The sequence below is a fragment of the Falco naumanni genome, chromosome 1 (assembly GCF_017639655.2).
Source record: "Falco naumanni isolate bFalNau1 chromosome 1, bFalNau1.pat, whole genome shotgun sequence".
Classification (NCBI taxonomy): Eukaryota; Metazoa; Chordata; class Aves; order Falconiformes; family Falconidae; genus Falco; species Falco naumanni.
In genome coordinates, this window is record NC_054054.1 from 76927696 (window position 1) to 76951110 (window position 23415).

The following is a 23415-nucleotide window of genomic DNA, read 5'->3' on the forward strand; positions in this document are numbered from 1 at the left end:
TGGGAAACTGCAGGCTGCTCAGCCCCACCATCATCCCTGGAAAGGTGATGGAACAGCTCATTCTGGAGGTCATCTCAAAGCATGTGCACGAAAAGAAGGTTATCAGGGGTGGTCAACACGGATTCACCAAGGGGAAATGATGCCCGACCAACCTAATAGCCTTCTAGGATGGAATGACTGCTTGGGTAGATGAGGGGAGAGCCATGGTTGTTGTCTTTTTTGACCTCAGCAAGGCTTTTGACACCGTCTCCCATAACATCCTCGCAGGTAAGCTCAGGAGGTGTGGGTTAGATGGGTGGACAGTGAGGTGGGTCGAGAACTGGCTGAATGGCAGAGCTCGGAGGGTTGTGATCAGCGGCGCAGAGTCTGGCTGGAGGCCTGTAGCTGGTGGTGTTCCCCAGGGGTCGGGACTGGCTCCGGTCCTGCTCGGCGTATCCATCATGACCTGGCTGAAGGGACAGAGGGCACCCTCAGCAAGGTTGCTGATGGGACACAGCTGGGAGGAGCGGCTGACACACCAGGAGGCTGCGCTGCCGCTCAGCGAGACCTGGACAGGCTGGAGAGCTGGGTGGAGAGGAACCTCATCAAGCTCAACAAAGGCCAGCGGAGGGTCCTGCCCCTGGGGAGGAGCCACCCCACGCACCAGTACAGGCTGGGGCTGGCCTGCTGGGGGGCAGCTCTGTGGAGAAGGACCTGGGAGTTCTGGTGGGCAGCAAGTTGCCCGTGAGCCAGCAGGGTGCCCTGGTGGCCAAGGGGCCAGTGGCATCCTGGGGTGCATGAGGAGGAGCGTGGCCACCAGGTCGAGGGAGGTTGTCCTGCCCCTCTACCTGCCCCCTGGTGAGGCCACACCTGGAGTGCTGGGTCCAGTTCTGGGCTCCCCAGGTCAAGAGAGACAGGGAACTGCTGGAGAGGGTCCAGCGGAGGCTGCGAGGGCGATGAGGGGACCGGGGCATCCCCCTTACGGGGAAGGGCTGAGGGAGCTGGGCCTGCTCAGCCTGGAGAAAGCTGAGAGGGGTCTCATCCGTGTCTACACATACCTTAAGGGCGAGTGTCCAGAGGACGGGGCCAGGCTCCTTTCAGAGGTGCCCAGCACGGGACAAGGGGCAACGGGCACAAACTGCAGCACAGGCAGTTCCGTCTGCGCATGAGGGAAAACGTCTTTACCTTGGGGGTGACAGAGCGCTGGGACAGGCTGCCCAGGGAGGCTGTGGAGTCTCCTTCTCTGGAGACATTCAGAGCCTACCCGGACACGATCCTGTGCAACCTGCTCTAGGAGAACCTGCTTTAGCATGGGGGTGGACCAGGTGATCTCCAAAGGGCCCTATCCAACCCCAACCATTCTGTGGTATATAATATAGGTTATATATGAAAACCATCTATTAAAAAATCATCTTATTACCTTTGGTAGTGAAACAAATGCTTAAATACGACAACTGCTGAAGAGGCATCACAGTGCTTTTTGTCACTGTATTATCCAACTACACAAGAATATCTCATCTTCATTTTAGCTAATCTGTTTTCTGGTTTTTAGTAAGCTCTCGTTAAGCAAGAAAACAATCACCATCACAGCCCACAATCCTGCAACAAGGAAACCTGCAGTTGAAGAGCACACCAAATCGGAAAGTTAGCAGAGGGTTCTGCATGCAGATGTCTGATCCCTTATGAAGGGTCACCATCACAGTCCAAATAGCACAGAAATAACGTTTCACATTCATATACCCTAATTTGCTATGTTTCATGACCGACTCAAAAGAAGGAAACAAAATAAACGTTTAAGTAAGAGGGCTTTTGTTCTGAAGTCTCTTGTTGAACAGCGCCTGTTGTCCAGAAGGACGCAGCATCTCCCAGGCAGGCTCTAACACTCCTTTTTCAGACATCCCTCCAGAGAAGCAGAGCAGAAGAATACATCTCCTGAAACCCAGAACAAGAAAAATGGCCACGCACCAGCTAACAGTCCTCCTGCTCTATCCACTTACTTGGATTTTTAAATTCAGGTCCTTACAGAACACATGAAAATACCTTTAGTGCCTTCTCTGGTGTATTCTCCCCTCAAAACACAATTTGTGGAGAAATAAGAGATGGCTCCTGGAATCCCGTCTCAAACAGGAGGGCATGGCATGAAATGAAGAAATTATATGAACATTCAGGATGGCATCTGTGTGAAGCAAGAGGCATACTTTAAGATGAAAGAGGGCTGCCATGTGCTTATCTCCCAACAACTGTTCCCTGAACAATACAACTATTTGAGATGGACACGGTAAATTGCATCTTCTAGTTTCTATATAACCTTCAGACTCTTTTCCTCTTTTGCCAGAGACCAACTTCAAGCACGCAAGAAGGAGTTAAGAACGGAAACATGCCTTGATTCCACAGTTTGACCTACAGCACGTATTTATCTGCCCCTGGAGATCTCAGACCTGCCAGTCTGGTACGAGCCAGTTGTTTCGCCTAATCATAGAAATCTGTGACAATATTTGCTGGAATGAATGCAGCTAACGCTTCTCACAAATTCATGGGTTTCATTTTTATCTATTTTTGGAGTGATTGTTTCCTAAGTGAGGTGACTTCAACATTAAAGACATTTACTATTAAAAGTATTATGTAATGTCGAAATTTAGATAAAGAAAAATGAACAGAGCACAATTAAATTTATGGGAGCTTGGCTATAAGTGATCATGACTTTTTTTCCCTCCACTTCCACAAAATACGTCAAATCCAAACGAAAGCTGAACGAACCTGTAAATTATTTCAACTGTTCAGAAACAATTTCTAAGATTTCGAGAAGCCAATATTCCTCCAAATAAGTAAAGTTCACAGCAGTTAAAGAAAAACAAATACTCTTGATGAAAACTGAAAGCCTCCATCGTAATAAAAATATTTCAGTCTATTGAAGATGGCAGTCATTAATATTTAAGAACTACAAAACTGGGAGTTGTAGAAATAGTTAATCAAACACAAATTTGAATTAATTAAAATTATATACATTATGATCAAAATTATTTTTAAGAATTAGAACAACCTAAATATTTCAGAAGTCTCAAATAAACCTAGTAATATATATTAAAAAAAATCAGAAAAGGAAAGAGTACAACCTGGATAACCATAGGCTGAAACCCAGGTGTCACTCCAATAGAAAGTAACGCTATGGTTGACACAGAATAGGATTAACAGTGTTGATGCCAATTTTTCCATAAAAACATGCTGGTTATCACCTATGTCATAAATACCAGTTTCAATAAAGATAAAACATTGCTGGCGTGATATACTTGTTATTACTACAATTTCAAGAGTATGAACACAGGTAGACAAACAATTTAAATCTAAAATAAGCAAGAATGTTAATTTACATGAGCTATTTCCCAGTGACTGTGACTACCAGTAGTATGTTCTCCTTCTTGCAGTGCTACAGAATCCCACATGTACTGAGGGATAAAAGCATTTAAGGGCAGTTGCTGTGAAATATGTGATGCACTGTAGATGTATTTGTTTGCTTATGTTGTGGTTAATTGTTACATGGCCATTCCTAATGAACTCAAGTAACACCAAGTCATCCCAGAGCGCTGGAAACGGATGCCGCAAATATGATGCAGTCAGTTGAAGAATCAGCCTCAAATGCATGTTTCTGTAACAGTTCTGCACATAGTACTTTGTCCTCCTGTGCTATTTAATATTTTTATAAAACAGACATGACAACATTTGATAGGACACAGATCAACTGGAGTAAAAATTAACAAACAGTAAAGGATCTGATGAGGTACACTGGATCTGACAAAACCCTAGCCACTTTAATACAACCAAGCGTCAATTCTCTCTACAAAGGACACAGGCCACACTTCCAGAACAGAGGTCTCTAAAAAAGGCTCACATCATGTTGCATCACGACAAATCAGTCAAACATGAAATCTCAATGCAACGCTGCAGTCAAAAGTGTTAAAGGAATCGTGTCTTATATAAACAGGTAAATAAATAGCATGAACGAATTTTAATTGTCATTGGTGCAGTTGCTACTGGAGTTTTAATCTCAGTTCTGATATCTACCATTCAAGACAGATGTTCAAAAATCAGAGAGAGTATTCAGGGAAGTACCATAATAAGAACAAAAAATAGAAAAATATGCTCAACAGACATAGTGTCATTATTTAAGACACCTTTCTGGAGTGAATTTGTCTATGTATGTGGGAAGAAAAACCCACTTGTTAAAGAGCTCTTCAGTACAACACAAAAATAATTAATCATAATGGTCAAAAAAAGACAGCAGGAAGAAGGCAGAGTAGAGTAAAGGTGCAGAAGTTTGAACACTGGTGATAACTAACAAACTATTAACCTAACCTTGAGATACATTTGCCTTGCTGGACTGTTTCCTGTTTTCCGATGGTGAAATTTTCCTAAAAATACGCTTCAACCTGTGCAGAAGTCAATACAAGCAGCCTCATGTTTTATGCAGGAAATTCTAACAGGTAACCACAAGGACCCTTCCTGGGGGAGGATTCCTGGGTGTTGCTTGTGAATGCAATGAGACTCTCCTGAACCACCAGCTTTCTCGTTTCGAGTGTACATGCCCTTTAGTCATAACATTTTCACAACATTATGGCAACAATTATCTCAGCTATTTGTGCAGTGCAGTAGTGTGAGGCAAATATGTATATATAATTATATATATTATATAAACATTACCTATAATGCAAATATATATAAATGTGTTTATATATAAATATAACGGGGTTTATGCTTCTGGTGAAATGTACCTAATAGAACAGAGCAAGCTTGCTGCTGTCAAGTGGAAGTCCGGGTGAGAGGTGGCTAACACAAGCAGGACACACTGCAGTGTTATGTAGGAACCTTGCCATTGCCTGCCTTAACCACACAGGGTCCTGCAGGCCAGTAAGCAAAGAAAAGTCAGATTAGAAAGAGACTTTATTCAGTGGTTTATGAGGAAAGGACTAAAAGATAGAACAGAGTTATCAAAAAGTTGATAGGAGCTGCACACTGACACCTACGGCAGTAGCTATTTTATTCAGTCTAAATGTTACCTCTTGGTATTTGGCAGTGATGAAAACTGTGTGTTGCCAATATTGGTACATACATACATCCAGACCGAACCAGCAGCTATGCTGGATCAGGAATGCATGCTGCTGAGGAGCCAGGTTTACATCTGGCACACAAACAGCAAGTAGCGCATTCAGTCATCACAGCTGCTGCTGGTGGTGCAGAGCAAGTTTCGCAGGAGCACAGCATAGAGCAAGTGAGCAGGTAATGCAGCCAGAGTTACAAGTAGAACTAGCCTACGTTACAAATGCTGAGAAGCACATCTGAAAAGTTAAAAATAAGTCTATAAGGTTCAAGTCTCCTACAGTGAGCCTATCTTCAACAGGTAGAACTAGAAATCACTGATAAAGGCAGTTGATGAGTCTATAAACACTCCTTTTTCTTCTCAAAAGCAGCATATTAGTCAGTCATGTTTATTTTTACTCTGGTCATTCATTCATTCATGCTCCAGCACAGCCGTATTTCTACGTTTTTTAGCACAGAATGTGCTCCTATGGTTAAATGTTGATTTATTAATGAATAAGCAACATTATGTCAGGCATTATGTCAGTCGTGTGTAACCGTGACCTAGAGCAGTGCCAGTTCAAGCTGCTTTCTAACCTGTGCTGATCCTTCAGGTACACAGTCAAAACTACCTAAAACAGAGTTACACCATGTATCACAAACAATTCCCAAATACAGTTCGTACGTAGCTCCCCAACAGTTCTTGCAGAAGCACAGCCTGGGGACAGAGCACAGACAAAACTGGCCAGCGCTGCACAGAAGCAACATGCAAAGCAACGATCACACCACACTAAAATTGTGCATCATTACAAAAATCATTCAGTCAAATTCCTTCACGCTTATCCAGCTTGTTTCAGTTTATATCAAACACACCTTAAAGAAAAAAACTGCACTCATTATTGAAGATCATTAAAAGAGCTTCAAAACCGACCATCACTGAAAACTGTTGTATTCTGTCTGTATATCACTCAAACATGGTTATTTACAAAGCACTTCAATATTTTCCAATTCAGAGACTTAAAAACATATTTTTGAGTGTGAGTATTTCCTATATTAAATATAAAGTCCATACTGAATGCTAGTTTTGTACGATACTCAGTAAGTCATACTAAATTCAGGAAAACCAAAGTATTGGAATAAAAACAAGAATTTGAGTTGTAAAATAACCAAATGAATGACATGAAATATGACAGTATTTCACTTCAAATTAGAAAGCATATACTTCAGTACTTTGAACAGTAGAATTATCAACAGAAAATTACACCATTTACTAAAACCAGATGTGAAAACATTATGACTTTTCAAAAATCAAAGATATTAATTGAGAAACTTTAAACACACAAGTGAATTACATGCTAATTACTATTACCAAAAACATAGTGCTGCAGCTTCCAGGGCAAACGTTCATCCTATTTACCTGTTCTACTGTTATAGCACATCTTCAAGACTGATTCTGCATCTGCATACATGTATGTTCATACTCAAACACAGAGGGAATCCTGTTAACTTATGTTAACTGATATTTTTTGTAGTTTTGTTTTGTTTTACAACAGTTTGTTGTTTTTTTTAAAGTACATTGCAAAAATTTCGGGGCGGGGGGGGTTGTCATTTTGGTTTTTTGAAAGCTGAGAGGAGTCCAGGTGTTCTATTACCAATTAATGATTAAAAAAAGAAATTGGTACACAGGTTTAAGAACAACATTATTCCACAAGAACACTTTCCTGCTTCCTTTTCTGTATTAGTCCAGTATCAATGCTTTCATTATTCTCTCAGGTTTTGCTGCTCCTAAAAATTAACAGAATTCCTGCTTCCTGAAGAATCCGGAAAATACTGTGCACTACGAATGTACACTGGAACTAATGTTCCAAAAATTACGATTTTTTAAAAATCTAAAATGTTAGGTGATAGAAGTAGCAACAAAATTACAAGTATTTATTTCCAAATTCTTATTACAAATCAGAAGTTCTCAACAATCACTGCACACAATTTACAGGGTCCTCTCACAAGCAGGATACCCTACAACACTGCAGTAATTTTGTTATTACATTCAGTAACCTGAATGACTGGCTAACACAGTTTTTAACCTGCATTTTGTCACTGAACTCACCATAACCTGGCCAGAAGAAAGAACTTGATGCTTCTGTAATATTCCACCCATTTTTTCATTACAATGTTTTTATCTAAATGAGCCAGCTATTCTCAGAGAGCACCACATATGCACAATTGCTTACCTTCCTTCTTGCCTGCTTTGAGAAGGAAAAAACGATAAATAATGACTGGAGGGGTCTTATTAAGTGTATGAATTAGCGTGTATAAATATTTACAAATAAATACCTTGATCTTTTGAATACAGTTATCAGAGCTCTATTCCTTAAAATACATAGCAGTATTTGCTCGTGTCAAATGCATGCAAATAATTTAATAATAACAGTTAAAACAGTATAGTTTTTGTGGACTGCGTAAATTCTTCATAATGAGCTCTTTAGGAAGTAAAATCTTTGCTTCATTGTAAAACTTTAAGTTAATTATGCATGTTATTTTGCAAAATCCAGAGTTAACAAGGATTAAGGACATACAAAGAAAATGTAGTTTCTCACCTTTGTCTTTATGTAGAATGGCGATGACTGGTGAATGGGCAAGTCCATGAGGCTATTGGAATTTGTGACACTGTTACTGTTAGCATGTTCATCTTCTCTACTGCTGTCGTCAGACTGATCAAAATCATCACTCTCCTGGTCCATTTCCTCCTCCTCTTCCACCTCCTCCTCTTGATCACCAGCATGTTCATCATCGTCTTCCTCTTGGTTACAAGTGGATTCTTCATCCACTGTAATAAGTCTATTGTTATTTTCTTCTGACTGCTCCTGCTGAGACTCATGCCTGTCATCAAATCCAGGTTCTTCTCCTCCTATCTCCCCATTCCTCCCAATGTGCTGCTCCTCTTGTTGTCGTCTTTGCTGCTGCTCCTCCTCTTCTATGACCCGATTCATCTGCTCCTCATCTACTTGGCTTGAGGAAGCATCACCTCGAAGAGATCCACCAGTTCGTCGCCTCTTGCTGCCCACAGAGAGCAGTTCCTGATTCATTTCCAAAAGCCAGCTTGCTACTTCTTGGACCTTGGCTAGGCTATCTGAAGATGCAAATGCTTTCACATTCTAAGGAGACAAAAAAAGTGGGTAATTACAAAAGTTACATTTTTTTATTAGATAAAGCATTAAAAACTTATTTCATCATATTACTCCTGACAACTTCAGATTCCAAGATACAAGGAATAATTTCTACTTGACACACCGCTGGAAAAAACCAGACTGCAGACAACTTTGTAGCAAGAAAGTTATTTCTTCTATTAAACAGTCTGACCATGACCTCTGCAAGCACCACATTCTGCGAAATTCAGAACTACTTGCCCTAATAGAGAATCCACAAGAACCATTAACATTCACATTAACTAAAGATCCAAGTATAGGATATTACTTGCTAAAAATTGGACAAAGATAATTTTCAAGTGGCATTGTATTTTCCCTCTCATTTGATCACAGACTTTATATATTACAGATTATGAGCTGCTTTTGATCTTATGCCTTAAGAGCAGGCACATTTTCAGGTGTAATTGAAAGTTTCATTTCTTGAACTATGATTTTCTTTTAGATAAATGAAAAAGAGAACACACACTAAAGAATACAGCCTTATCACTTCCAAGTCTTAAATTGGCCACAGAGATGCCCGGTGGTCAAAACCAGACAGACACTGCTAGGCAGCCCACGCAGCTCAGAAATGGCACATACCTCACCCAGCAAAAACCACTGTTAGCAGTAAAGTACTCCAAACTCTGAGAAGCTACAAGAGTTGTTAAATAAGACTCTGAGAAGTTTAAAAATTGCCAGATTTAGATGCATATTAACAGAAATTGAAAAATACTAATGCAATTTCCAAATTATCCATGCATTTGCCGATGCATGTGCATGTAAGCAATACACATGAACAGAGGGATGTAACACACTCTAGCTAGATCTTAGATTTGGTATGTGACTTCCAGCTATACAACCTTTGAGGCTGGTACATCCCGACTCCAGTTCCTCTAGATTCAAGTGATGTGTTGAGTTGGTGACACCAGACATGAACTTGACAAGGGGTCAGTCACAGGTTGCACATGACAATGTGTGCAAAGGGAAAATAACTAGTTTTTTCGCTGTGCATTGAACCACTATCCTCGGGTGTCCATAGACCACACCACTCAGCAGGCTACGCTGTGAGAGATTCAGAAAGTACAATACAATACTGGAAGGGAGGCATGGCTGCTGAGTCTCCTTGGAGCAGAAGCAGTTGAAGGATGTAAGTTTCCAGGAGTACCTCGGTACTGGAAGATATTCTCCTAATCTCTCCCACCCATCCCCTTCCTTTTCTTTAGAAAGGCTCTCATAGTTAAAAAAAACCCAAAGAACCTAGAGCCTTGGATGATGGAGTTGTGGAACAGATAAACCCCAACTGTGCTCCATGACATTTATAAAAACATCCAAGTTAATGGTGAGGGGGGAAGGAAGTACCAGAAACCATAGCTCTATGGTAATTTTCTTTTTGTTGTACCATAAAAGCCACAGAAACATTTTTACGGATGTTTTTCCAAGTCTTGCCTTGAGAAGTATTTGTAGATAGGGTTCTGCACACTTGTCCCCTCTTCCTTGAGGAAACATTACTTAAATCCCAAAGTCATGGTTCTCAAGTTTCCACATGTCTATCCAGGTAACAACTGCCCCCAAATAAAATCTTACAAGCTCAGAAGCTGAAATAAGCGTTCCAAAGAAAGCATCCACTAGCAATTAGCTCCAACAAGCGAACCAGAAGCTAATACGAAAAGACAATTAAGCTCCACATGTCAAGGCAAGGACGCGACAGAAGCAAGCAGAGGCTGTGCTGACTCCTGCTTTTACCAGTGGAAAAAAAGCATTAGGACACTGGGGTGCACATGACCCAAACCAGAAGCTAATGACTCCAACCTTGAGTGCAAGGGGCATCAAAAGTGAATGTGTTTGATTTTCTATATATAGTAAGTAGCACTTGAGAAGAATATGCTCTTCATGCTGTCTAAGAGAAATGTTTTCACTTAACATTTTTCCCCAAAGCCTGGAAACTGTAGCATATTGGATTGATGTTTAGTAACTCCATTTCATCAAATGTCAAATTTGGTTGCATATATAATCTGAGGTTAGTACAACTATTTATCAGGCTTGCTACATAGTTTGGGCTTTATGAACACGACAACACTACCTCTTACTTTCTCATGGAAAGAGAAAAGATTTGGATTTTTTAAAGATTAAAACAGGTGAAAATCAGGAATTAAAAAAAAAATCAAAAGAGATTTACATCTTCAGAATCTAGCAATTTCAGCTTCCACCACAAATGGTTCTCTAAATAGTCATGAATGAAGCTTACAATTTTTAAGTGTATTTTTTCAGGATCAACAGCTTTGTTTCAAATACATCAATCAACTGTTGGTTTAGGGCTTGCTTGATAAAACTGAAAATGCTGCATTCGTATCCACAATTTAATACATACTTTCAATTTGTATCTATAAGCAACTAACAGGAAGGGTCGGCAACGAAATATTTAGATAATAGAATGCCTGATTCTGCTAAATGCATAACTGACAAAAATAACACTACTGTTACTGTTAATATACCCAAATGAAATTCCAGCCAATTAAAAAAAATGAACATACATTAGTGCTATTATATATTTTTAATTATGCCTAGATTTTTGTAGTGACCATCAATTCACAAAATTAGATTCAGTCATAAGTGATTTCAGTTTTACTCTGTATTTGCACAAATAAATTCAACTTGGTTTTTCCAGAAGCCTGTACAATGCATTATCAAAATTTAATTACAAGCAATGCTACATCAGAAACCATCAATATGCAAAGAGGTGAAGCATTCGCTAAAGAACAGATGGATGTACATTATCTGAGAGATTTGAAACATTAAAGCTGCCTTCTGTCACGTAAGTGCTTTCAGAATTAACTACTGTCGGCTAATACACAAGATACAATCATTTCCATATATAAGGTAGATAAGGAATAAGACAGGATTATTATTTTGCAGTAAGTGTATTTACAAATCAACTACCAGAGAACTAAAATGCTGTTTTCAGCTGGTACGGAGCTTCCTTCATTTATACTCTCCGAGCCCAAAATGACTCAAATCAGCTAAGCCCCAGCAGGTCCACAGAGCTTTCCTACCCCACCTCAGACCACAAAGAGATTTTTTTAGACAAGACACCAAAGCAGGGCTTTGCATAAACATGCAAAACTCATTAAACTTCGTCAACAAGTCTAAGTTGGCCCAGGTTAAGTTTCTTAACACTTGAAGCCAGTTGTATAGAAAAGCAAAATACAAAGAATCCCTAAGGCAAATGGAAGTCCCTGGACTGATCCAGCTATAAATTCAGAGTTATGAATGCATCCCCCCGTCTATATTGAAGATTAGATGCTGCAGAATTCTTCATCTTTATCCATTAAATTTGCACAGAAAATAATTATAAAAATAACCCAGAGTAACAGTTGCTCAAAACCACCTGTAAGAAATGCCAAGCAACACCAGGAAACTACAGAGAGAACTCCTCAGGTTTATCCACCACAACAGGTTGCATTCTGTACAGAGAAAGAAGGATGAACACTACATTTCTTGCTTTACGGCTGAAATATCTGTCCCTCGAATTGATACAAAAGTTGTGAAACATTTTTAACCTATAAAAACATCTAACTATGGGAAAACAGAAAGATCTCCATTAGTACTGCTGGGGCTTATTATTCCTTTTTTATCACTTGAAACTGTAAGAGAAAAAAGGGAAATGAGGTGGGTGCAGAAAGGTGGAGGGGGAGGTTGTTTTTTAACTAAGTATAGCAGAACTTGCAAAGGTTTTAAAGAACTAACTTGGAAATTAGAGGGCTAGACTGACTTGAGTACTAACTGAAGTCATGCTAATACTGATCAGGACAGCAGTTAGCGAAAAGACAGAATGGCTGGAGTCACAATGCGGTTTATGGGCAGTGGACACTCCTAAAACAGATCTTTTTTTGAGGTTACAGATTTGGCGGACGAAGATAATTGGACTAACACAAAAACTTCTGTAAATATTTGGTTAAATACTGCCTCACAGATTAATACACACAACCCAGTAAAAAAGCTGGAACTTAGTAACTGAGTTATAATTGAAGTAAATATGAAGTAAAAAAAGGAACATCCTATCCAAGCTAAGGATCTGCTATGGTTTCATCTCAACACCCTAACCTACCTTCTGCAAGAAAAATAAAATCCTTATAAGCACACTTTTGCCAAGATTGTCACTGGCACGTGCAAAGCGGAGATGCAGCTTTGCATTTTGGGGAAAGTGCTGTTATTTCCAGACCAGCTCAAACCCCAGGGCCTAACTGACCCTCACAGCTGGGGCACATCTGGTGTAGTTTCACCCAGAAGGTGCTCTGGGATAGCTGCGCTTTCACTCTAGTGGGAAGCAGGTGTGGACAAGCAGGAGTTACACTTGAAAAGCATGCTCCCGATCCCAGTTCAGACTGGCACACAGAGTGCAAAGGCACCTAAGGATGGGTGTGCAGATGGGTAGGCACCAGCGCTGCCAGCCACCCAAAACCCATTAAGCCCATTTGAAAAACATGCAAAGAGAATTAAATGCAGCATCCAGCAGGTAGAAATAAACAATAAAATTAACACTGATAAAATTGTGGACCGTGTTTTATGAAAAAAAGAAAAAATATATTTTGCATGTATGGAGCTAACAATGCAAAACACTATGAGCAAGCGACCTGTATCTTGCATTAAACAGAAAGTTTAATACATTGATCTGATTACTGGCTACACAATTTGTATATAGGAAAGATTTTGAACAATAGCAAAGCAACAACAAACCAAAACAATCGACATGCAATAACTGGAAATGGAAACTATACAAAGTCAAATAAAGAAGCCACCACTTTCTTTTGTAGGTTATGCTAGTGGACAATTATCCTCATGCAAGGACTTGATGAAAACAAGGTACTTCAAATAAAGCCACAAGTTTAAAGTCATGAGTTTTAAGCAAAAGTTGCAGGAGAATAATTCTGCTGTGCTACACAAGATGGCAAACTTTATCATAGTAACGGACACCTCAAGTCATAAAATTCTGAGCTGAATACTGTACAAAACAGGAAAATAAAACCCTTTGTACTTCATCAGCACAAAATTTCAAGTAGAGCAAGATTAACATACAGCTTTAAAAACTTTCAATAACTTTTCATCAAAATAAAATACATCATTAACAACGCATCTTTTTCTACAAGCATGCATGCTTTTTCCAAGAATGATAAACTACTTCTCTGAAATATATACACACCTCAAATCACTCTGTCAACTCCATTATTCACAGCTCCAAGCTCCAGAACAAATTAGCAGCTAGAGAGACTCTCTGCTCTTGCTCTACGATCACCCTGCCCAGCACAGCTCTGCCAACACTTCCTGGAGCAGCACATGAACATTTTCTGTTGGATTAGAAACGATCCTGCTCCTTTTTCACTATCTCTAGATACTTCAACAATCAAGTCATGTTGTTTATTCAGCGCAAAGTGGTCAAAGTAACCAACAGTAAACAAAGGTGCTCCTCTAATTACTTATGTCAAACATAAATCTGACAGCACGTAAAAAACCCTAGATTTAGTATTCATTAAATTTAAAAAACTACCACAATTAAAGTTTCCTATGCAGATTTAATTAAGCCCAGCTGCCACTAATCTTCTTGTGTGGCCAGTTTTAATTATCCCCCTTCCTATTGTAATTTGGCCCCAACTTCATATGTACCTTCTGAGGCTTTTCATCAAGTCCTTGAGTCCTGATCTCCCTTCCACATGTTTCTGAAAAAAGACAATTCCAGTTTTCCCACCACATATGGTCTACTGTAAGATGTCTCTCCCTTCTGTTCACCGGCTTCTAGTAACCCCACAGTCCTATTTCAACAGACCTTTTCCCTTCTCTATTTCATCATCCAAACTTACTTCTTCTTATCCCAGGACTGCCTCCTCACGCAGCTCCCTCTCTAATCCCATGCCTCAGCCTCCCAATCCCTTTTAGCCCACAGCGCTGCTCCAGCCCCAGACCCCTGGCTCCTTTCTGATCCGTTCCCCACAGAAAGAGAAGGGATTTAGACGAGAGGCAATAGCTGACAATACGTGAGTAGTAACAGCACAACAGAGCAGTGTCCCTTGCTATCATTTATGGGGACCAAAACGCAGAGACCATTAAAAAGAAAACTTTGTTTTAACTCCGGACTGGAAAGACAAAGGCATATGAAGGACCCATCACGTAATCCTGCCTTTTCTGGTAGACACAGGTGAAGTATTTAATATAGGATAAAATATGAAATAGCACACACAACCCACTAGCGAATGAGAGCACAAAAAGTAGTTTAGAAAATCAGTAATTACTACAAGAATTTAATACTTAAGCTACATTCATACACACACTTCTATCTGTGGATGCCTGAACTCTCCTTAAAGTCAACTGCTGAATCAAAGATAAGATTTTCTGTTCAACAGGTCTTTGTCCTGTTAATGTGGAAGAACAAACTCCCATTTTATGGATCTATCATTTCTTCTCTTTTTATTTATTTCTTTCATAGTGTTTCCATTTGTGCACATTTAACATCATTACAAATATTAACTTTTAACATCAATTCTTTATTCAGAAACAAATAATGTTGTATTGCATGAGTAAGTGGATGAACAAAACTCTTCTCAGCAATCACCATAAAAGCCCAGTCTCTTTGACACAGGTTCACTTAACCCTCACAGATAGTGACTGTGGATAGAGTGGGAAAAGCTGCAAAAGGTGCAACATACGTACTGTGTATAAGCAGGGCAACATGGATTCATCCCATTCATGCGGGAAACACAACCACCTACAGCATGCACACAAACACTGAATCTGGATGTATTACAGCTAAAATGAATTCCACAGATTCTCTTTGCAAGAACAAGAGGAGTGTGAAGTCCTAATGCTTTAAATCAAATGTCCTTTTCTTCACTCCTTGTGCACTCTCCTCAAAAACAAGACTGCTCTGGCTAAAATTTTACACAGAAGACTAACTCAGACTTCTTGCAGAGGGGGCAAAAAAATTTTAAAAAAATATATAAATCAGAGTTAAAGTTTTAGCAGTTTTTAATGTTCCAGGACAGAGAATCATACTATAAAACGTAATCTGATGACAAAATCGAAGCAATCAGCACATAATGGGAAGTGAGGTAACCGCTGTTTATTTTTCTGTAGACGTTTATCTGTTCACTACCTTAATTCTTGTATTTCAAGTGTTAAGAAAATGCCTGCATTTTCCTTGTTTCAAAAAGGAGGAAAATATCATAGCAAACAATTGGTGAATAGTGTGTTACACAAGTTATGTTTTTACCTTAAACTTGTGATATTTCAGAAAACGAGAACTACTGTGAGATTCTGCAGTAAGGATGGGCTAAAGTTGATAAGAGGGAAATCTGAAAGTGACCCATGAAGAAATTGTTGAAAGCCTCCATCACCCAGTAATAAGAAAACTGTATTAAAAAAATCAAATAAATTAAAATGCAAAGTCCTTTTCCTCAAAGCCATATCCCAACAAGTTATTAACAGCTGTATGGTGTCATTGAAGAAGTGGGAGCTCGTGTCTGTTTATCAAGAAACCTGTTCATAACTTAGCTCCCCGAAAGCCAAGACCAGCAGTAAAAGTACAAAAGTTACTCCTTATTTTTAATTCTGCATTGTTATGTTTTCATCAAGAAGAATTAATGGATATAATTTAGAATAAAATTATTTAAATTCCTTGAAAGATATCATGGGAGACAACAATCTACAGTAGGAGGGGATCAGTGATTATGACTGATCTTACTGTGTTCATATAAATAATCCTGTTATTTTTAGTAGTTATAATAATAATGACTGTTACACAAAAGAAGGTTTGTTTGTCTTTTCACTAACAACTCTTCAAACAAAATGGATTGAGCTGTAAAATGTGACAAGTTAACTATCATGTGCAACTAATGAAAGGCTTCTCTCCCCTTTTCCTCAGAGAAGGGAAAGCGGAAAAAAGCTTTGAGTTATTTAAACGGTGCCAAGTTTTCCAGCAGCTATTGAAAACAAAACAAGCAAGTCCTCCATATAATCTTCCATGCCTCCACTTAATCTTTAATATCAAGCAGTGTCCATTTTCTCACTGAAAGGACCTCTGCACTAGAAAAGCAAAGCACACAATTTTTAATTACATTGTCTTACCCTTTCTGCTTTGATAACTGTACCATTACGTGGGTTTCTATATCAAAATCTTTACTTCTCTAAATGAAAAAAATAATTATCTTGCATAATAAATGCATGTTTTTTCACAAATTAGATTACTACAAGAAGCCTATACTACTATGGCTAGCGATACAGCACAAGCACGCTTATTTGCTCAATTTAGAACAGCAAGTTTCTATCTTAGTATTTCAGTCTCACGTAAACTATGCCTTCTGTGCATACTTAACAAGGAAGAGTTTCTTGCCAAAAGCAAACATTAGATCATACTTACAGCAACATAAACAGAGTATCTTTAGTTACATTAGTTGAGAAGCACGTGGGCTGAAAAATTCTCAGATTAGAAAAATAGGCGGGCAGTTTATTATACTTTTATATTTAAAGATGCTGTTGCATGCCTACTTGGCAAAGCCTAGAAATGTACAAACAGAATCATCCCAACTTCTATTTCACGATAGGTACCTACATAATACATAATTTCTCTACAAAAAAGATCGCTAATCCTCTTATAGTGCAACAGGAGACTAAGCAGTCCTTAAAGCTTAACAGGTTTGGGTAATTTTGGGGTTGAATTCACTCCTCCCAAAAATAAGTGAATGAGATTTGTGGGTTCGTAGTCATTGTGGTAGCTTTCCAAGCTGGCCCAAAATCTCCACAGCACTTCATACATGTGGCTTTCTGCCCCTGAACCAGACCACCTATATGCCCTGTAACAAAAGTCCTCGCGGTCAGTTTTATAGCACCACCAACAGCACTGTGTACAGGGACCCCCCCAGCTGCCTGGGACAACAGGATGGTTTCATGCAGCTCAAGGCCTTTCATCCATAGGACAGGAGCCTGAGGAACAAGGATGACACTGCTAGTCTTGCCTTCTAGTAGCAAACTTTGGTTAAGCTTTGCTGGAGTGTTACTGAGGCATGGAAAACTCATACTGAGTTAACACACGTTAAGCTATAGGTACCAACAAAAAGAAATCTCAACTACGAAGTCCAAAACAATCACTCAAGTAACTTACTTCAAGTAAGCAGGCAACATGATTATTACAGTGCAGAAACAAATGCTTGCCTTCCAACTATCTAGGCCAATTTTATCTAATAGACAAGAATCCAATCAATGAATGCTGAAATGAGAAAAATCCAAATGGAATTAAATATGAGGATAATTACTGACTGTAATAGCTTACCAGGAAGACAGTAAATTCATCACCATTTTAAGACTTAAATAAGAAATATACTCCATCAGAGTTTAACACATGCATTGAACAACTGCAGAACCCGTACCAGAGGGGCAGGTACGGAGGCATGGTTAGCTGACCGCCTCTCCCTGGGAACGTACACTAGTAAGAGCTGTCACCTCCTCTGCGCTCCCACAGTGACGTAAGTGGAAATAAATACCTGGCCTGGGGGTGCTGGCTGGCAGCCGGCTGGGCAGGAGCCAGCAGGGTGCCCAGGTGGCCAGGAAGGCCGGCAGCGTCCTGGCTGGTGTCTGAAACGGTGTGGCCAGCGGGGCAAGGGCAGTGACCGTCCCCCTGCGCTCGGCACTGGTGAGGCCGCACCTCAGGTACCGAGTTCAGGTTTGGGCCCCTCGCTGCAAGAGGGACAGGGAGGTGCTGGAGCGTGTCCAGGGACGGGCAGCGAGGCTGGTGGGGGGTCTGGAGCACAAGTCTTGGCAGGGGCGGCTGAGGGAACCGGGGTGTTCAGCCTGGAGAGGAGGAGGCTCGGGGGGACCTTATTGCTCCTACAGCTGCCTGAGAGGGGGTTGTAGGCAGGTGGGGGCCGGTCTCTTCTCCCAAATCACAAGTGATGGGACAAGAGGAAACAGCCTCAAGTTGCACCAGAGGAGGTTTAGATTGAATATCAGGAAAAACTTCTTCACTGAAAGGGTGGTCAAGCGTGGGAACAGGCTGCCCAGGGAGGTGGTGGAATCACCATCCCTGGAAATGTTTCAAAAACGCACAGATGCGGTGCTTAGGGACACGGTTTCATTGTGGACTTGGCAGTGCTAGGTTAACAGCTGGACTTGATGATCTTAAAGGTCTTTTCCAACCGAAATGATTCTATGATTCTATGACACACAGGCAAAGCGTTCTACCGAACTGCTGATTAAAACCTGCCTAGTTTCAGTGCAGGCTTATTTCACAACCACCAGGCTTAACGCACAAGCTAGCATGTTATGGGCAAAACAGCCTTAATATAAATTTTTCTTCAGCATCCACAACATTCCTGAATGTGGCCCTGGGGCTGGGATGCATTTCCAATGGGAAAACCTACAGACCTCAGCAGTACAATATGCTAAACTGTTTTACGAATCCATTCACGTGGTCTGTTACCTAGCGTGGTGCTGCTTTGCGAAGCTGTGGCGTAAGAGCCATACCTAAATAACTTCCAAGCAGAGTTGCTCATTATTAATGCAAACTATTCTGAAGGCAAAAGCAAAACAGCATTTGGCAGCAAGAACACTGCCATTAAGATGTTTGGTCTGAAAACCTCAAAGTGATTTATAGAGTACCCAACTGACTTCTCTGTCTCTGTTTCTTTCCTATCCGCTAATCATAAAAGTAATTTTGGGTACATTTCCCCGAATTACGGGTTTTACTGATACTGAATTGCAATTTTACCAGATGGCTGGTGTCAGCTTCTGACAAAACACTAGCATGATTTCTTGGACTGAATCTCCAATTCAAATGCTGCAGAAGTGCAGCACAAACAGGCAGACATGCAGAACAGCAGAAATAGCCAAAAAAAAAAAAAAAAAAGGTCAACTTAGAACACAGCACAGAAAAGATGGCCTAAAAAAAGGTCATCTTTAACTGAGGTGGGGGAATAGACTCTGAAGGCAAACAGCACCTAAATTTAGTTGAACTTAAACTTAATTTAGTTATATTTGAAAGGGAGGACATTAACAACAAGCACTAAAGTCTCCCCTACCTCAGAGCTGTTTTAGACAGACAACTTCTAATGTGGAATGACAACATACACCCTTTACACTGAAAAGTATTCTAGTGGTTAAAAAGAAAAAGACAGCAGGATTGAAGCTGAGGAAAGTGAGAATCAAGAACAGTGACTACTATTGAAGAACATTTGTATTCGAACAATTTTTACAAGTTCAAAATACATACCCCCTTTTCAAGCAGCTCTTATACTGCCTCTAATCACCAAGAGTAATCAACTCTCTTTACTCCCAAGAAGCTTCAAGGCACAGAACAGTATTTTCAAGCCTCTTAATAATGACTAATGAAGTAAAGGAGAAGCAATGCGGGTTATGCTATGCGAAGTGTAATCTCTTCATTCTGTTCTGACGCAGACTTCTGCATCAGACTAACCTTCTAGGAAAGATTACCAGGTTATTTTAAAAATAAAGAATACCCTACCAGAGATTAAATAGCCATCTATTAATTTGAACACTACACTTTACAAACAAAACAAACCACTTTTTTTTTTTTTTTTTTTAATTCCCAGTCCTTCTACATTATTCCAAGCATACAAGATGACAACAGACAAGGGAAAAAGAACAAAACCCCCAAGTCTTGCCAAGCTGTCATCAACAACATTTTCTACCTTAAGATACATAGTGGATAATGCTTATTCCAGGCTACTGCCAAAAATTTATATTTCAATTTTCTGTTTTCAGTTGCCTATTCTCTCTAAAACAAGTCTGAAGGGCAATTATCTATAGTATTCAGCTGTCATGTACTCCTAATTACTAGGGAAAAAATTGAAGTAATTCTATCAGTACTGTTAAAGCAGCTGGGAGTAAAAAGCTGTAATACATTATAGACAAAGATAATTTCTTATTTGTTTACTTCAGCAGAGTTATGAACTGAGTTTCTGAGATAAGAAAAGATAGCTAGGGATCAGGTTGGGGTAGAAAACATGCTCCATGCAAGCCACACACAACATTAACACTGGTATATTTTACTATTTTGGTGGGGAAAAAATACAGCTCAGCCTTATTCTTGTGAGGTTACTCTAAAAGAACAAGGAGTAATATATATTTTATGAAGAATGCCTATCTGTCCACAGTCCCAATTCATATCTCATGAAATGTTCAGCTGTTTACATTCAATCAGATTTTCCGCAGTATCTGCTGGGCAACATTGTCTCCATTCTGAATGCTGCATTTTAAAAGACGAACTCTGAATCATGTACTTTCTTCCAGAGCTAGTCAATGAACTCATTACATGCCTTTGCATCAACATCTGATAAGGAGCCTTTGACCTACACTTTCTTCCTTTTAATAAAAGCAAGAAATACAAAAAGAAACAGAAGGGCAGCATTTACCAGACTTGCTGAACTCTCTTAATACATTGGTTTGTCTGCATTTTCAGCATCCTCAGCGGTAGAAAGGCCTAAGTAAAACAAGGTCACATACTAACAGGGCACAGCAGAACAAATTCCCCTTCCTGGTGTCTCACTTAAAAGCAAAAAAACAATTATGGTCTCCACATAACATTAAAAGAAAACAAAGGCCGCCTCCTTAACCTCACGTCTCCAGAATGCTGCCTACCACACATCAGTTCCTAAGTGTTATGTTCTCTGTGTCACAGGGAGGCTTTCCGGCAGCAGATATAAAATCTGACCTTGCAGAACAACAAGGCACTTGCTGACAAACAGCATGCGAGATTGCCAGTTTTGAAGGAAGATGATAACCCAACCTGCCTAAAAGACCCTGGCCCCAGACCAAACAGACTCTTAGCAGGCTCCACTGGAGAAATGGAAATGGTAGCAATTATTGTTATTGATTTAATGCCCCTAAAATGGCTCTCTGAGAATCTTATTTCAGTAACTGATTAAGCAGTATGGTTCAGCAAGTAGCACATCTGCCTAACAACCTACAGAAACCTAAATTTGCTTGGCTGAACTATTCCTGGGACCAAGGAAGTAATTTTTTGTATCTGCATGACCAGAGGTGAAAGTAGGTGCCTAGGAAAGAATGTAAGATGGTCTATGATATTAATGTCAGGCAGGCATTCAAACTTTCTCTCAAATCTTACACAGCTGTTTACTCTAAATACTCTGTGTTTCTGCTCTACAGCACTTCCCTTCTACAGAAAGATGGTGTGACAACACGCAGTAAAAAGAGCCAAGTCCAACACAGGAAAGCACTGACCACAGGTAACAGTGAACAAATAAACGACTCACCTGAACTACCAACTAAAGGAGATACTGATACAGCCTGTACAAATATAAACAATCTTAGAATTTGAATTTGGGATCATAATTTGAATAGGTAAGAAACAGGTTGTAGAGAGAGATCGTTTTCGGAGACTAATGTCATTTAAGATGCTGTCACTGCTCCGCCACAAAATTATTTTCAGTAAAAGCTTCACTGAAATCAACTGTGTGCGCCCTAACCCATTCCAGATGAAATTAGGCAAGTCAAATTAAGCCCGCCAGTTTCCTCTAACCTAAATGCTGTTGCTAGCAGTGCATTAAGAATGACTGATATGCACTGTTGTAAGGACAGCAGACCTTACACCCTTCCAGCAGAGAGCAGGTAACAGCTAGGGACCAATTGACATCTCACAGCACTGCAAAATACACACCTACCCATAAACTTAAAGCTACACTCTTCAAAAAAAGCAAGCCATACGTCATTGCTAGCATTGCAGATCTAAACCTGACTGTTCTAGAAGTCTCTCCAAACCACTTGTCTGCCAGAGCTGGCATGCATGAGCCGCTCTTTCTCATGCCACATGGAAAGTTTCTTTGCAACAGTGAACCTGCCACACAACAGCAGCTGCAAAGAGGAAGAAGCCCCAGTGTCATTGCCTTGATCCACCTTTACTACTGGCCAATCTGCCTGCCAAAAGTTCCTGACTTTTCAAGGGCACTGTTGGTGCAGATTTGTGTAGGTGAAGAGTAATCACTATCCCTCCCAGACAGCATCAGCTCTATTGATCACACAGACTGCACTGCTCCCCGTTCAAACCTGGTGTTTGCCCTTGCTGCTACACCAGGCATCTAGCATTTTGCAAAGGTCAGCAGCTACGCCACACAGCTACCTTGCAGATCTTGGAGACCAGCATGTTTCTGAAGCAAGCAGATGAGGTTGCTCTGGTCCTAGCAAAGCGTGTGGTGCTGTTCAGAGGGAGAGACTTGCCAGATTGCTGGTAACAGGTGGAAATCCAAAGCAGCTGAGATGGTACAACCTCTAAGACAAGATGGTTTGTCTCCTATGAGCATCAGGGACTGCAACACGATAGGGAAGGGTGCCCGAAGAGTCAAACCCTGTCAAAACAAGAGAGCAGAGCTCTGCATGTACTGAACAGGCAAGGCACATTTCTGGGTTGGTTGGTTATCTTCTAACAGAGAAAAGCTGCGCAAGAAAAGATTTGTAAAATAACTAACCGATTTAAAAACTTGAGGCCAGTACTGAACTAATACAGAACATTGTTACCATGTAAGAGTGATATGTGGAACAGTCCAGCTGCAAAAGGTTGTATTTCACAACAACTGTCTCTACTGATAGAACGCCAAATTGGATGACTTTCTGAATAATACACTGGTTGTCGGTAGCAACAGCACTGTCAAAAACAGGGCCTCTATATTTGCCATTACTGGAAAACCTCGCTGATTATGTCCTATGACAGGCATATTTTGAAGCCCGCAAAATGGACCTTACAGTAACCATTCTCTCTGCAGCAGCCCAAAAAGGCTTTTAGTAGCTGTAAGGCTCTCTCAATAAATAGCTCAACTTTTCAAAAGGTCCAGTCCTCCACTGAGGAAAACAGAATAGAGTACAAACCATGCTGGCAATGTGAAGTCCAAGTCATCCATCACAGCCTTCAAGTCTGTGTCTATCTTAATTTCTCTTACAACCTACAGGTGGGCTTCCATGCTGTCACGCAAGGCTGATTAGCAAACGGTACCATTCTGTCCAAAGTTCAGAAATCACATTTTGGTCACCAGGACACAGGAGTCAGCTATTTGCTCAATAAAAACAATGATTAGGAATAAATTGTAAAATGGTACAAAAAATACAGTTGAACTCTCTAAGATATTTACATTTCCATTCCTATTATCTTGCCACCTGGAAAATATCTAGCACA

At 40.2% G+C, this 23415-nt stretch overlaps 1 protein-coding gene across 1 annotated transcript in view; it reads right to left on the reverse strand.

Moving 5' to 3' along the window:
• FBXW7 (F-box and WD repeat domain containing 7) overlaps positions 1-23415 on the reverse strand; it is a 190993-nt gene that overhangs the window by 100749 nt on the left and 66829 nt on the right. The window contains exon 2 of the mRNA XM_040600199.1: positions 7647-8204. Within this exon, the coding sequence (XP_040456133.1) occupies positions 7647-8135 (489 nt within the window). The 5' untranslated portion in view covers positions 8136-8204. The remainder of the gene's footprint in view (positions 1-7646; positions 8205-23415) is intronic.